The sequence below is a fragment of the Ruditapes philippinarum genome, unplaced genomic scaffold (assembly GCF_026571515.1).
Source record: "Ruditapes philippinarum isolate M1 unplaced genomic scaffold, ASM2657151v2 ctg3593_1_1_1_1, whole genome shotgun sequence".
NCBI classification, from domain to species: Eukaryota; Metazoa; Mollusca; class Bivalvia; order Venerida; family Veneridae; genus Ruditapes; species Ruditapes philippinarum.
Window position 1 is genome coordinate 42,287 of NW_026864387.1, and position 13,841 is coordinate 56,127.

Genomic DNA, 13,841 nt, shown 5'->3' on the forward strand with positions numbered 1-13,841 from the left:
CATCTAAAAAAACTCAGCGGAGTCCCTTTAATATTGATTATTCGTGTAAATAAAGTTCCTATAAACAGTATTTGAGGTAGTTTTTGTATCCTGACTGTTTTATGATTACATCATGTAACACCATTGTGTTTTTTTTTTCGAAGGATACATCCGTTTATTTCTATATTTGTATTTGCATTTTTTATCCTCACGACCTTACGGTTTTGTCACCAGAAATTAGGAGTGTCGCATCATACAATCAACTTTACCTAATAGATATAAATAAATGAGCCGCGTCATGACAAAACCAACATAATGGGTTTGCGACCAGCATGGACCCCGACCAGCCTGCGCATCCGCTATCAGTTTCTCTACTTGTAATAGGGTTGGTGAGCGAACAGCATGGATCCTGATCAGACTGCGCGGATGTGCAGGCTGGTCTGGATCCATGCTGGTCGCAAACTCACTATATTGGTTTTGTCGTGACACGGCTAAAATAATGGTGTTTATATTTTAGACAACCACCTCTGACTCAAGCCTTTAGGTCGATGCGTACCCTTTAAGTTACATGACTTCGTAATTAAACATTTTCTAAACGGATTCAAAACCCACAAACATTTTTAACATTGAAATTGTTTTGAAATAAACCCCCGAGAAACCACAAAACTGCGACTGTTAAGCGAATATTTTTGCCGGGAGTATACGAGCTAAGGTAATAACTGTTTTCACTGTTGCCGTAAGCGCACCATAAATAGTCACCTAAATATCATAATATATACTAGTACAACGTTTCACGATAATTACTTATCATTAGTTTTGTCATTTATATGTATATCAGAACGTTTTAAATAAATAAACACCCACTATTGCATCGAAGGATTGACCTGGACATCGGAAGGCTGACCGATCCATTAAGACATTGACAGGTGGATTGTACACATCGAAGAAGGTATGTACAGATAATTGTTGCTATCAAATTTGATATGTATATTATTCTTCATGCTAATACAAGTAGGTGTGTGACATATATTTTATATAATGTTAATTAACTTTTTTTATGTAATTATTTGAATAAATTGTATTCGACCACATGTATAATAATTGATTTTTCTTATTTTATTATTATTATTTTATTTGCATCATTGTATTATATCGATTGATATCCGAGTGTAAGAGGTGTGAATAAGTACCATATCGTACTTGTGAAGCTGAGACTAAACACTATGTCAATAAGTCTATAGTTCCATATCAAAGAGGACACTTTTCTATGTTGTAACATGTACTGGAGAGTGTACAAGAACATTTTTCAACTCGTTTTACAAGATCTCTTTATTCCTTACTTAAAAATTCAAAAAATCCAGCTCTTATACTCTCGTCGTGTACATATTTATGTCAAATAATGTACTGGTATTTATACATATGTATATATGATGACAAAATATTATTTACTTTTTCAATATTTCATTTATAACCAATTAAGCGAATGTCGTCTGAAAAAACAACAAATAACAAATAAACAAAACAATAACCAATGATAAAAAATAACAATACAAAAGAAAAGAGAAGACGTGAAACAGTCTAAAAAATACTTATTAATTTCAGATTTTCATAATTGTTGCACATTTATTGCATTGACAGAGTGCATATATAACTGTAATACCGATGTACAAAGCATGTAGATGATAAATTTGTTTTTACATTGAATTATTTGTTCTTTTAATATATTATATCTGTTCTTAATATGTTATACCTGTCCTTTACATGTTATGTCGGTTCTTTATATGTTACATGTAATGTCTGTTCTTTATGTATTATATCTGTTCTTTTTATATTATATCTGTTCTTTGTGTGTTAGTCTGTTCTTTATATGATATATCTGTTCTTTATATGTTATATCTATTCTTTATTTGCTATATCTGTTTTTATATGTTATGTCGGTTCTTTATATGCTATATCTGTTCTTTATATGTTATGTCTGTTCTTTATATTAGTTCTTTGAATTTTTGTAATTAATTTCAAATTTCTTTAATTTATCTTTTCTTATGCTGACATTTGTTGTTAATAAGTTATATTTGATATTATAACAGGATTTATTTAATTGTAAGGTTAACTTGCTCTCCATATATTACACTTTTTTATATGCTTAACTTGCTCTTTATATATGTATATATATAGTGTTAATCAAAGAAAAAAAATCGTTCTTTGTAACAAACATTTAGGCTTTATCACATGTAAATAGATGTAAGGGCAACTACAATGTAATAAAACCACATACACTTATTAAGTTATGCATGTACATAATCGGTGATGATACATTGTCTCTATAGACCATATATGTACGTTAACTAGCATACGCATGTACGAGTAAGTTAAACATCATATAGACTTATATCAAGTCAGTGAATGAAAGGTTATAAAGCGAGCACAACGTGCCAAGCTTTTGAGTACTTTTAAAGGTCAATGTTATTTAATTTCAAAAAGCTGCTTGTTTTTAGTGAAATGTTAGTTTCCACAATGGTACTCATATAAGCCACATATAGCTGAATCATTTTGTTTTGCTTCTTTTTTCTTTTTATCAATTAGTATTGGTACAGTGTGTAAGTATTTTGTATAATGATCAAAATAGCACTTTGTTTACATTTAGGTACATTTATAATAAATTATTTCACATGCAGCGCTACTGTCTTCACGAGATAAACATTTAACATGCTATAAATACATCATTTATATGTTATATAACATATATTTGTCCTTTCTTGAGAAGTTGACTAGTAGTCATTTCTGAAATTTAATGTGCCTTTAAGTTTTAATGAAATTACAATGAATTCTTCTTTTTTATCACTTGATGTCATAAAGCCCGAAAACGACGAAAAACAGAATTCGAAATCACAGTTTGTGGGACCGTATTTATATTAAACTTGTGCAATACAAAAAAAAAGAAAGAAAAAAGAAACGTAATGGTGTTATGTTTGATTGCGACATGATAGATATTCATTTACATATTGTTGTTACATATTCATTAAAGTGACTCGACTGAGTTTTTTTTACATGACAGGACTGGAAATAATTTGTCGAGATAATTTGTACCATTTGATGAAGGTTTGTACCATTATAACTAGTGTATTATATTAATTTCAAATCATCCGCTCACTCTGTTTTCCCTGAATAATTATTTTAATTGTGAAAAATGACCAAAAGGAATACCACAAAATACGATTTTCAATTTATTTTTTAGTATATTTCTTAATTATCTTCTGCACTTTTTTTCTGTTTTAAGTGTCCCAGCTAATTTATGTAAGAAATTCAAACTTTATGGTTTTAGACTTTTGGACCTCGGTGGAGTTTGTTTTAATATATATTCACGATTCAGATGATTCATAATCAGATGAGCACTATGATAAACAATAGGTTTTACGTTAGTAATTGTCTGGGCGACAGTGGTTTTGTTACATCTTTACTCATGAATATTTTATGGACTACGCAAGAGCACTGCATGTTGGGTGCGGTGTCGTTCAAATGGTTAAAGTATAGACGATTTTAGATACATGTATTTTTGAAAAATAAATTAGTACACGGAATACTTCATTGGCGATTTTTATGCTTTGTTTTCTTTTATTTTACAGTTATAATTAAAAAAAAAACATAATAGAATGATGTCCTATTTTCTTGCCGGACTACTTTCGTTGTGTGTAGGCGTACATGGGTATAGTTCCGGTGCTCCTGGCGGACAATGTAACCAAATGGTACCCGGGCATCGCGTTGACCCGCAGAGTGCCACTTCTCCGTACAGCATAACTTTGTCCGCGGAAGAGTACAGTTGTCCAGACGAAGAAATCACCGGTATATTAAATTTTATTTGCGCAAATGTTTACACGGTTGCATTAAATCACCATTATTCAACGTTGCGTTAATAAATCAAGCTTGTAACATGTGAATGTTGATTAATTTTCTCCAACAAGTAAAAGTAAAAACAAGTATTTATAGACACGAAATTGATTTGAAAAAAAATGTTTAAAGTAGCTATGAAATTTATTTGATATACAGCTCATTTCCCCCTTTTACAAATTTAAATGATACGAATAGATATTAAAACTTGTCTTCAGGCATGTAATGAAAACATAAATGTTACTCGGCAACGTACGTATCACTATAAAATATTCAAGCACGTTTAAAAAAATTCCATTACAGTGACAATCAATGGGTCAAGCTCGTTTAAGGGATTTTTGTGTGAACCAAGATCGAATCCAAATGCCTACACAACTGTTGGAACACTTGTAGCCCCTGGTGATATACCAACAGTGAACAAATGTGGAACAGTATGTGGTTTTCATTAATTGACTATTGTAAATTTTACAAAATATACTGATAATTTTTTGAATTATAATTATGATAGTATGACATGTTCTTTTTTTGGCTATTATTTATTTTGCGGCTGTAGCATTATATTATCAATGGCTAAACACAAATAAACGTTTAATAGGTATCTGTATAAATACAGTGTGTTTAAGGTAACATATAATGTTAGTGCCCTCAACGAAAAAAAAATCAATGGACCGCACTAAACATGACAGATTTACATTGACATAAAAATTTATTGTAAAGAATTGACAGAGTATATACTACTTATAAGACTGTTCAGTATTTATAGTATAATTTATGATGATCATGAAAGGGAGATGTTTTATACTTCAGAACGCTGCTCTTACACATACAGAGGCCAGCGACAAAACTGCATTGTCATTTGTCTGGAAGTCGTCTGCGACGACAGAAAACCTTTATATTGTGTACGTGTGTTCATATTCTAGCTTGATACAACATCTTAAACTAATTTGGAGGATTGAATAACGCTTTAGCCGGTGCTAGAGAGTGTGAGAGATATTGCGCTCATGAACGAACTCGATCAAACAGAGTCTGCAGTTTTTACCGTCTCACTATTCTTGTCTTTGCTGCTCTAGAGTGATCAGCCTTTTCCCAAACTGTGTCACCATGCTAAATCTGTAATCTGGACTTGTCCTTGACATTAGAATGGACCATTGCTTACCATTGAGATTAAAACACATGTATTGAGTAAAGCAGACAATTGGTCTGAAAGTAAATGCTTAGTTACCCGAGTGACTCTCGTCTGTAAGAAAAAAATGCTCGTCACGTCTATTATGACGGTCATAGCGGTCTCGTCTGTAAGAAAGTCATAATTGCTTCTAGGCTTTGGCTACTTCAATCAAAAAGAAATAACTAGGTCTTCCCTTGACTCACAATAAGATATACGTATACAATATGTGCGTAGTTAGTATAAAACGTTCTTATTTTTCCTTCTCAAACTTTACAATTTTTCTTCTTATAATAATAATAATAATAATAATAATAATAATAATAATAATAATAATCCAAATCTATCAATGTATATACGCTGATCATGAAATTATGCGCCTTGCCTGCATTTCATGTGTAATGACAAACAATAGTACATTTCCGGTCTATATTCCTTTATTATCTTTACATTTCAGATGCACAATTGTGAAAGTGAAGGAAACGTTCTGGGTGAAGGAAACATCAAACATGATCGCATATAAATCTGGAGGCAAATGCGGTGGTTCTAGCTCAGGGACAGGGACAGGGTCGGGAAACGGTACCGACACAGGATCCGGCAGAGGATCAGGTCCTGATTCAGGGTCAGAATCTAGTTCATCTGGCTCAAAGAAGTGGATGTACATCCTCTACAGTTTAATATTTGCCTACAATTTGACAAACAAATCATAAATATTTAAGTGACAGACATTTTTTTTATAGTTTTTATAGAAAACGAATAACATATATTCTAAAACGTGTCTCATTACCATTTACCACAGCGGTATATCATAACTTGTTGTGTTCACATTGTTTTTTTTTATATTCTTTTATATTGAAGTAGAGATGTTGTAAATGTCACTTTGTAACTGTTCAGGATGATCACTTAAAAAATGTATACCCAAGATTTTATTTCGCGCATTGAAAAGCCTGCAGCGAAATTTTATTTCAAAAATTCTTACCAGAGTTGGGAAACATTCACTGAGTGACACAGCGGTGTTTGACGGACATTGTCGAAAGAACTGATTCTAAATTGAACTAGTCAATTTAATTATTTTCTTTACTCTTATCTTATAAATTGTTCAGATTTAAGCACTTTTAATATATGTACATATACTTTTAATTCTGATATAATGTCACAATATCTATATAAATATTTTGTTCCCTTTACTTGTATGCTGATATACGTATATTTTGTCAAATGAATAAATAATGTTTCTTGACAATACCATTAAAAACTTCAAGAGAGATAACTAGAGAAAAAAGCAACTCTGCACTCATGAGTTACTTCTCTTAGATACATCAGTTAAAACATACTACAGGTAGGCTTAAATCATAATATTTGAATCCTCAGGTGAACAATATACTTTGAATTACTGCAAGGTCAAGATAATTTTGGGACAAGGTCACATTTCAATATGCGAAAAAAAAACTGAATTTAGGCTTTAAAATATTTGTAAAAGAAGACACCGAAGCAAATATATGATGTTCAATGTATGACAAAACTGTATTTATTTTTCGTCAACGCCACTATTAAAATGCAGTAAGTGCTGCCGCATGCCTGCGCCTTGCCTCTTTGTCAGTTTCCATCAATGAAGCTGAGAAACTTCTAGAAGCCGAAATGATGCGATATAAAACCATGTCATTTCCCGTGCTGTACTTGTCACAGTAAAAAAAACAACATATTAGCTGTTGGCTTTGTTGAAAATTGTGTCCGATAATTATTTGTTTATATCTATTTAGATATCACAATAATTTCCACATTTTCCAGAAAACGTTTCCAAATGGAAACCGTAGTTCGAGCTACAGCTACAAACACATGTTTGTAATTATTTTCCTAGTTGATCAGCATATGTGAGAGAGAAGAATGCAACAACTTGGTTCGTTGCAACTGACAGAATTCATCTTGATAAAGAGCATACGACAATGTGCTGATTTTACGTTTGTATCTGACAATTTGTAATAATTTGGTAATAAAACAAAAAAAATGTTATTGCATGTGTATGATACAGTGTAGTGCCAAAACTTTTATATACGGCTCAGAGATTTGGGATGTTTGTTACTAAAAAAAAACAACTGGAAAATCAGATATATTCCGCAAAGATGTTCTAGGCCACAAACTATGCTGTAAACTGGGTAAACTAGGAAGAATACCGTTAAATGTTATCAGTAAGGAACTATCTTCAATTTTTAGGTTGGAAATTATGAAAAATATTTCCGCTACTTACTTCTTTTAATGATTTTGATATCAAATAAAAGATTACCCCGTATGCCTTTAAATTGAAAAAAAAGAATAATGTAGAAGTATTAAAATATTTGTTTCTAATTACTTTAATTCCCTTTCCCAAGAATACCACACAAGAAAACCGCGGCATTCCCTTCTTTACCAATTTTCTTCCTTAACCAATTTCGATAATTTGGTATCAAATGAAATATGCATGCCTTTAAAATAAAAATGAATGAAGTGCATGAAGAAGTATTAAAATTTTAATTAGATAATTTTCAACAACACCGAGAAAAATGCCATAGAATGAAAGTGTATAAAATAAATAGAATTCTTCATTTATAACTAAAACATACCTTATTTAAAATGGCACATATGTGGTTATGAAAATAACTCTCTTGATTTCAGAAAGAAAACACAGTGTTGCCTTTATATCATTATTCTTTAAACAATTGTCTTTTTGGGCTTAAGGTGTGACCCCCTCCCACCGCCTAATGGTCAATTGAAGGGCTGCAACAGATAAGTAATTAAGATTTGTACATAGTACATAATCATCTACAAATATTTTCTATATATTACATATACAGCAATGTATGCAATTTTGTAATTCAACACAAATTAACAAAATAAAACAGAAAATATTGCGTTAAAGTTGCCACTTAAAACCCCCACATAGCGCGCACAGCGATATGCCAACATTTATCAGATTTGAGCAGAATGTTAGTGAAAAAAGACCATGACATGCGATTCTCTACATGCTATTTTCCTTGGGTTAATTAAAGTATGGTGAGTATTTCACGAAAATTCATAAACATTACATACAGGAAGAACAAATTGCTAATTCAAAGAAACGACCATGACACGCAGGCCGGTCGGTGCCATTTACCTTGGTTTATAACTTTGTGTCTTATATTGCTTATAAAGAAAAAAACCTCCGAACTAATACAAGGACTTTTCCTAAACAAAATCAGGCAAATAGTGTTTAACTGTTGCCCATAGAAAATGGTGTTTTTAACGAATATTCTTACACTTCATATATTGTACAAAGAAAAAATAGCCGGTCCATAAAACGACCGTGCCATGCTGGTCTCCAGAAGCTATTTCCCTTGTGCCTAACATTGCTGTAAAGAAGAACATCCATTCTAATGCAAGGACTTATCCGCAACTGAATCAGAGGAATGATGTGATATAACGGTTGCTTTCAGAAAATAGTGTACCTTTATATTACGAAAATTGGGAATGATTGCACTACATATGACGTCTATAAATAAAAAATAAGCAAGACCTTCCCACCATATCTACGTATAATCAATACCTTTCGTATGTAGAATGTCTTTTATCATTTTCTATTCGGAAACTATGTTTTCTCGTGAAAATCTGTTTATTTCGGATAAAAGTTTTTATGACAGAATGATACACAAAAGAATAAAGTATAGATTGCTTTGTGAAAGTGATCCGTAACCATGTTGCTATTTTTTTTATACCATGCACTTATGGATCTCTTCAGCACATATGGAGCTTAAATGCAATTTTGAGCAGTGATTCCTTCGTTTATAGCCAAATATCAATAAATGTTTAAATCGGGATTCGTTCGAATGTTGAGAATCGGTCTGTGGCGAGATTTCGTAAAATCGCTGTATTTTGAGTCCGTTAAATTTAGTGACATTTTCTTCATAATATGCTTTGCATGTTTTGGACACACCAGAACCCACGACGGAAATAATATCTCGATGAAGACTGCATAGAAATCCAAAAAAAAAATGGGTAATATAGAGGAGAGTCAGGAAGGTAGAATCACATTTCGATTTTCAAAAGGTTTGAATTTTATATAACTGTTTAAAAAGTTGAAAACTTTCACTGCGATTGACCTTATTACACATTCACATATGGTGTTATACTTCAAATCTGGATGAGCGGAAATCCACATATACTTTTTACTTATATTGCTTATAAAGAAAAAACCTCCGAACTAATACAAGGGCTTATCCTAAACAAAATCAGGCAAATAGTGTTTAACTGTTGCCTATAGAAAATGGTGTTTTTAACGAAAATTCTTACACTTCATATATTGTAAAAAGAAAAAATAGCCGGTCGATAAATCGACCGTGCCATGCTGGTCTCCAGAGGCTATTTTCCTTGTGCCTTACATTGCTTGTAAGAAGAACATCCATTCTAATGCCAGGACTTATCCGCAACTGAACCAGAGGAATGATGTTATATAACGGTTGCTTTCAGAAAATAATGTACCTAAAAGTTATATTATGATTGCACTGCATATGACGTCTATAAATAAAAATTCCCACCATATCTATGTATAATCAGTACCTTTAGAATGTAGAATGTCTTTTATCTCTATTTGGAAACTATGTTTTAAGCTCGTCTCGTGAAAATCTGTCTACTTCGGATAAAAGTTTTTATTACAGAATGATACACAAAAGAATAAAGGATAGATTGCTTTTGTTCTAAATTCTTCTCTCTCGTAATTTATAATTTCTACTACTTCCATAATTTCACATATTTGCATAAAATAAACAATAACTGTTTTCAGTTTCATTTCACCATTTATTTACTTGAAAGTGTCCTAAATTCTAATCTACAATTAATATTTAAAGTTACAGAGTTTTTCTTCCTCACACATGGTTGATAAGTCACTGAGAATTTTATATCTAACTCTTAAGATCTCATTCTTGAAACTTCAATCTCGAATCCTGAATCTTGACTCTTCAATCTAGAAACTTGAATGCCCCCAGAAAATCTTGTCCCAGTATTTATATGAAATACCTGACTTTCCATATTTGGAGGTTACCTTAGTGTTAATTGACAAATCTAAGCCTTCTATATTTATGACGACAAGTGTTGATCAAGTAACTGTACCAGAAACAAACAGACTGATTCCTGGAATATTTATGATGGTAACCAATGATTGAGTTCCCTAAACACAACAATTGCAGGCCTCTTGTCCATAATTTATGCAGGTACCTGTTGACAGAGTTACCATACTAAAATCTCCCAGACTGATACACAGTCTAGCCCCAACAGATTTATAGTAATAAATAATGACAACAAATGAGGTCTCAATTCTCATACAAACTCAATCATTAAATCAAACCTTAACCAGGTGCCTTGCTAAAACTACAACACTTTGTGAAAGTGATCCGTAACCATGTTGCTAATTTTTTAATACCATGCACTAATGGATCTCTTCAGCACATATGGAGCTCAAATGCAATTAAATATCAATAAATGTTTAAATCGGGATTCGTTCGAATGTTGAGTATCGGTCTGTGGCGAGATTTCGTAAAATCGCTGTATTTTGAGTCCGTTAAATTTAGTGACATTTTCTTCATAATATGCTTTGCATGTTTTGGACACACCAGAACCCACGACGGAAATAATATCTCGATGAAGACTGCATAGAAACCCAAAACAAAAATGGGTAATATAGAGGAGAGTCAGGAAGGTAGAATCACATTCCGATTTTCAAAAGGTTTGAATTTTATATAACTGTTTAAAAAGTTGAAAACTTTCACTGCGATTGATCTTATTACACATTCACATATGGTGTTATACTTCAAATCTGGATGAGCGGAAATCCACATATACTTTTTACCGAAAGATCCATATGGGCTTCCACCCCCGTGCATTTGAATATTCAATGACCTTTTGTCGGTAATTGTTGGATTCCAAAGTAAATCATACGGATTTTAAAGTATTGAATCAACGATATCCATGGTTTAGTTACAGATACAACACTTGCTTAACTAGCCTCAGTGATAAGAAGTTAAGAATGTTAGTTTTAAATTAAAGGTTATAGGATCGAATATTAATGTTACATTTTTTCTTAGGTTTTTATATATTTATTATATTTTGCGAAACTTGACTTCTAAGTTTTTGTGCATGCCAATAACCCATTGTACGACTGTACAAAATAAAATAAAAAAAATACATATATCTACATCTTTATATAAAAGAAAAGACACAAGAATAAAAGAAATGATTTATCTACTAATACCGCATATGATTACAAAAGGTTATTAAAAAAAATCTGAAATAAAAGTTTGTTGAGGATTCGAACATGCAACTTTGCAATTACTATGCTATCATAGTTACCAAAATTCCACCGGGACGTTTGTATAAAACAAAGTATCAAGAACTTTCCTATCATTTAAATTCCGTTAGTAAATCGCGCATATTTTATATACATGTATCTGTTATCAATATCAATTCACGTTTTAAGTACTAACCTCTTAAGTAATCCCAAATTTATTTATTTATTTGGTGACATAACTTGAATCATGTCTGTTAAAGACGAGTTTATGTATATGATAATTAAATTGTAGCATCATTATTGCGTTTTTGCCCTACGCAGAATGCGCACGCGCGAAATGCAATACCCGTTACTATCATTAAAAGATCTATAGATAGAAAAGTTAAGGATTAAAACGTGTGCTTTTTACAGAGTTTCAAAGGGAAGAAAAAAGACAATTTGGAATTATTATTATTATTATTATTATTATTATTATTATTATTATTATTATTATTATTATTATTATTATTATTATTATTATTATTTTGATACTTCTACTTGATTCATTTTATTTTAGAGGCATGTCCAAAAAACTTTGAAAAAGTAATCTTTCATTTGATATAGCAGTTTGATGCGGGTGTCGTGTTTTTCTTAACATTTCAGAGTGTTGTTTTGTAAACTTTGAAACAAATATTTTAATACTTCTACGTTCTTTTTTAAGATATCTCTAGAAAGCGTATGAGGAAATCGTTCTGTGATACAAAAATGATTAAAATTATTTAAGAAAGAAATAAAGAAGTTAGTAGGGGCACCGTTTTTTTGTATTATCAAATTTCAGTGTGTAGTTTTCAGAGGAAAACCCGATAAAATTTGGAAAAAAATAATAGCCTAATAGCTAATGAAGTAATCTTTCATCATTAAAATTGGTCAAGAAGTTAATGGGAGTGCCGTGTTTTCGAGAAATATGGGAGAGGCTCCGGGTTTGAAGAAGAAGAAGAAGAAGAAGAAGAAGAAGAAGAAGAAGGAGGAGGCGGAGGCGGAGGAGGAGGAGGAGGAGAAAGAAGAGGAAAAAGGAATATGAAAAATCATCATCATCATCATTATCTTTCTTTTGCAAATTTACTCTCATGATATACATGTATATACAGTTACATGTATATATAAGTAAATTACTAATAACATAGCAAGATGATGTAACTGCAAGTATTTCTTTTCTTTCATTATTAATGAATATCATTCATTAAATGCTCGATTTACAAGTTATTTACTTTTTTCAGACATTCTGCTTTCAAATATATAATTGTAGGAGATAATTAACGTATAAATAATACTTGCAATCTCGGGAGAGACAGTGTCAGCATCTATTACATAGTATCCATAAAGTTAGAGATAATATTTTTTATAAAAATTTAACATACATGAAATTTTCTTCCACACACTGATCTACACTGGATCTATGTAGTACATTTATATGATTTTAATTTATTGCAATAGTAACATAACATGACACAAAACATTGGAATTATACAAATAAAACAAATGTTACTTTTAATTAAACTATACATTTGAACGCATTTAAAGCTACATGCCTCCAGATGATTCAAAATATTTCAATAAAATCAAACTTGAGAAAAATGTCCCAAGATATAAGGAAAAGTAAAAAGTTTCAAGATTCAGGTAATACTTAACATATTGTGTGCGATTAATAACTGATTTTTCAGTATTTACAACTATATTTCTACTGCGTTACTAACGCAGTAAACGCTCTTTATGCATTTTTTGACCACTTATTTGGTAATTTACGTGGTTCGTAAGTGCCATTGGTAATGTGTAAATTGCTTCTTTTTTGTTACTTCACAATATTATACATTCAAATACAATTTTAAAATTTTCATGAAAATTAATTAGCATCAATCTGGAGGTGTTTTAATGCTTGAAATTTGATACAAGTAGGGCCAGTGTATCAATTGAAACTTACAAATTTACAGTATATATTTTATTTTGTTTTCATTTCTTTATAATCATCGTGTTACTTTACAGTATAATATACGTATGTACAATTAATATTAGGCCTACACATAGAAATACAATGTATCAGTAAATTAACTTATGTACGTTTTATATCTCACCGAAATTTGCATTGTGTTCGGTGCAACACAATGGACGAAGCAGTTTTGATATCTTTCAAAAGATTGTTCGAAATTCCACACAAAATCAAAACTTTTTAAAACTGTGTTGCAATTACCAATTAAAGGTATAATAAGGAGAAACGTTCAGGTGAAGAACTGGTAAGGGAGAAAATAATCTGACTACCCCCGAGAAATGGAATCGGAAACCGAGTCTTGTTTAAGGCCCCGAAATGGACAAACCGTTTTCATTTCCCTTCAACAGTTAAAACTATTTGTCCAAAGAAAATAAGTTGTATTAAACACAAATAGTAAATAAAAAAATGAAAAACATTTGCCTTTAGATTTTCATTAACCCTTTAAATCTACCATAAAATTCTAAAATTCCCTCACGCTAATCATCTGGTTAAAAATTTCATTC

At 31.3% G+C, this 13,841-nt stretch overlaps 1 protein-coding gene across 1 annotated transcript; it reads left to right on the forward strand.

Annotated features, from left to right (window-relative positions):
- The first annotated feature begins 697 nt into the window (after positions 1-697).
- Positions 698-6,308, forward strand: LOC132725426 (putative defense protein 3). The gene is made up of 5 exons (XM_060710555.1): positions 698-928; positions 3,603-3,819; positions 4,168-4,295; positions 4,672-4,763; positions 5,484-6,308. The coding sequence occupies exons 2-5, from the start codon at positions 3,630-3,632 to the stop codon at positions 5,734-5,736; spliced, it is 663 nt and encodes a 220-aa protein (XP_060566538.1). The 5' UTR covers positions 698-928; positions 3,603-3,629; the 3' UTR covers positions 5,737-6,308.
- Positions 6,309-13,841: the final 7,533 nt, after the last annotated feature.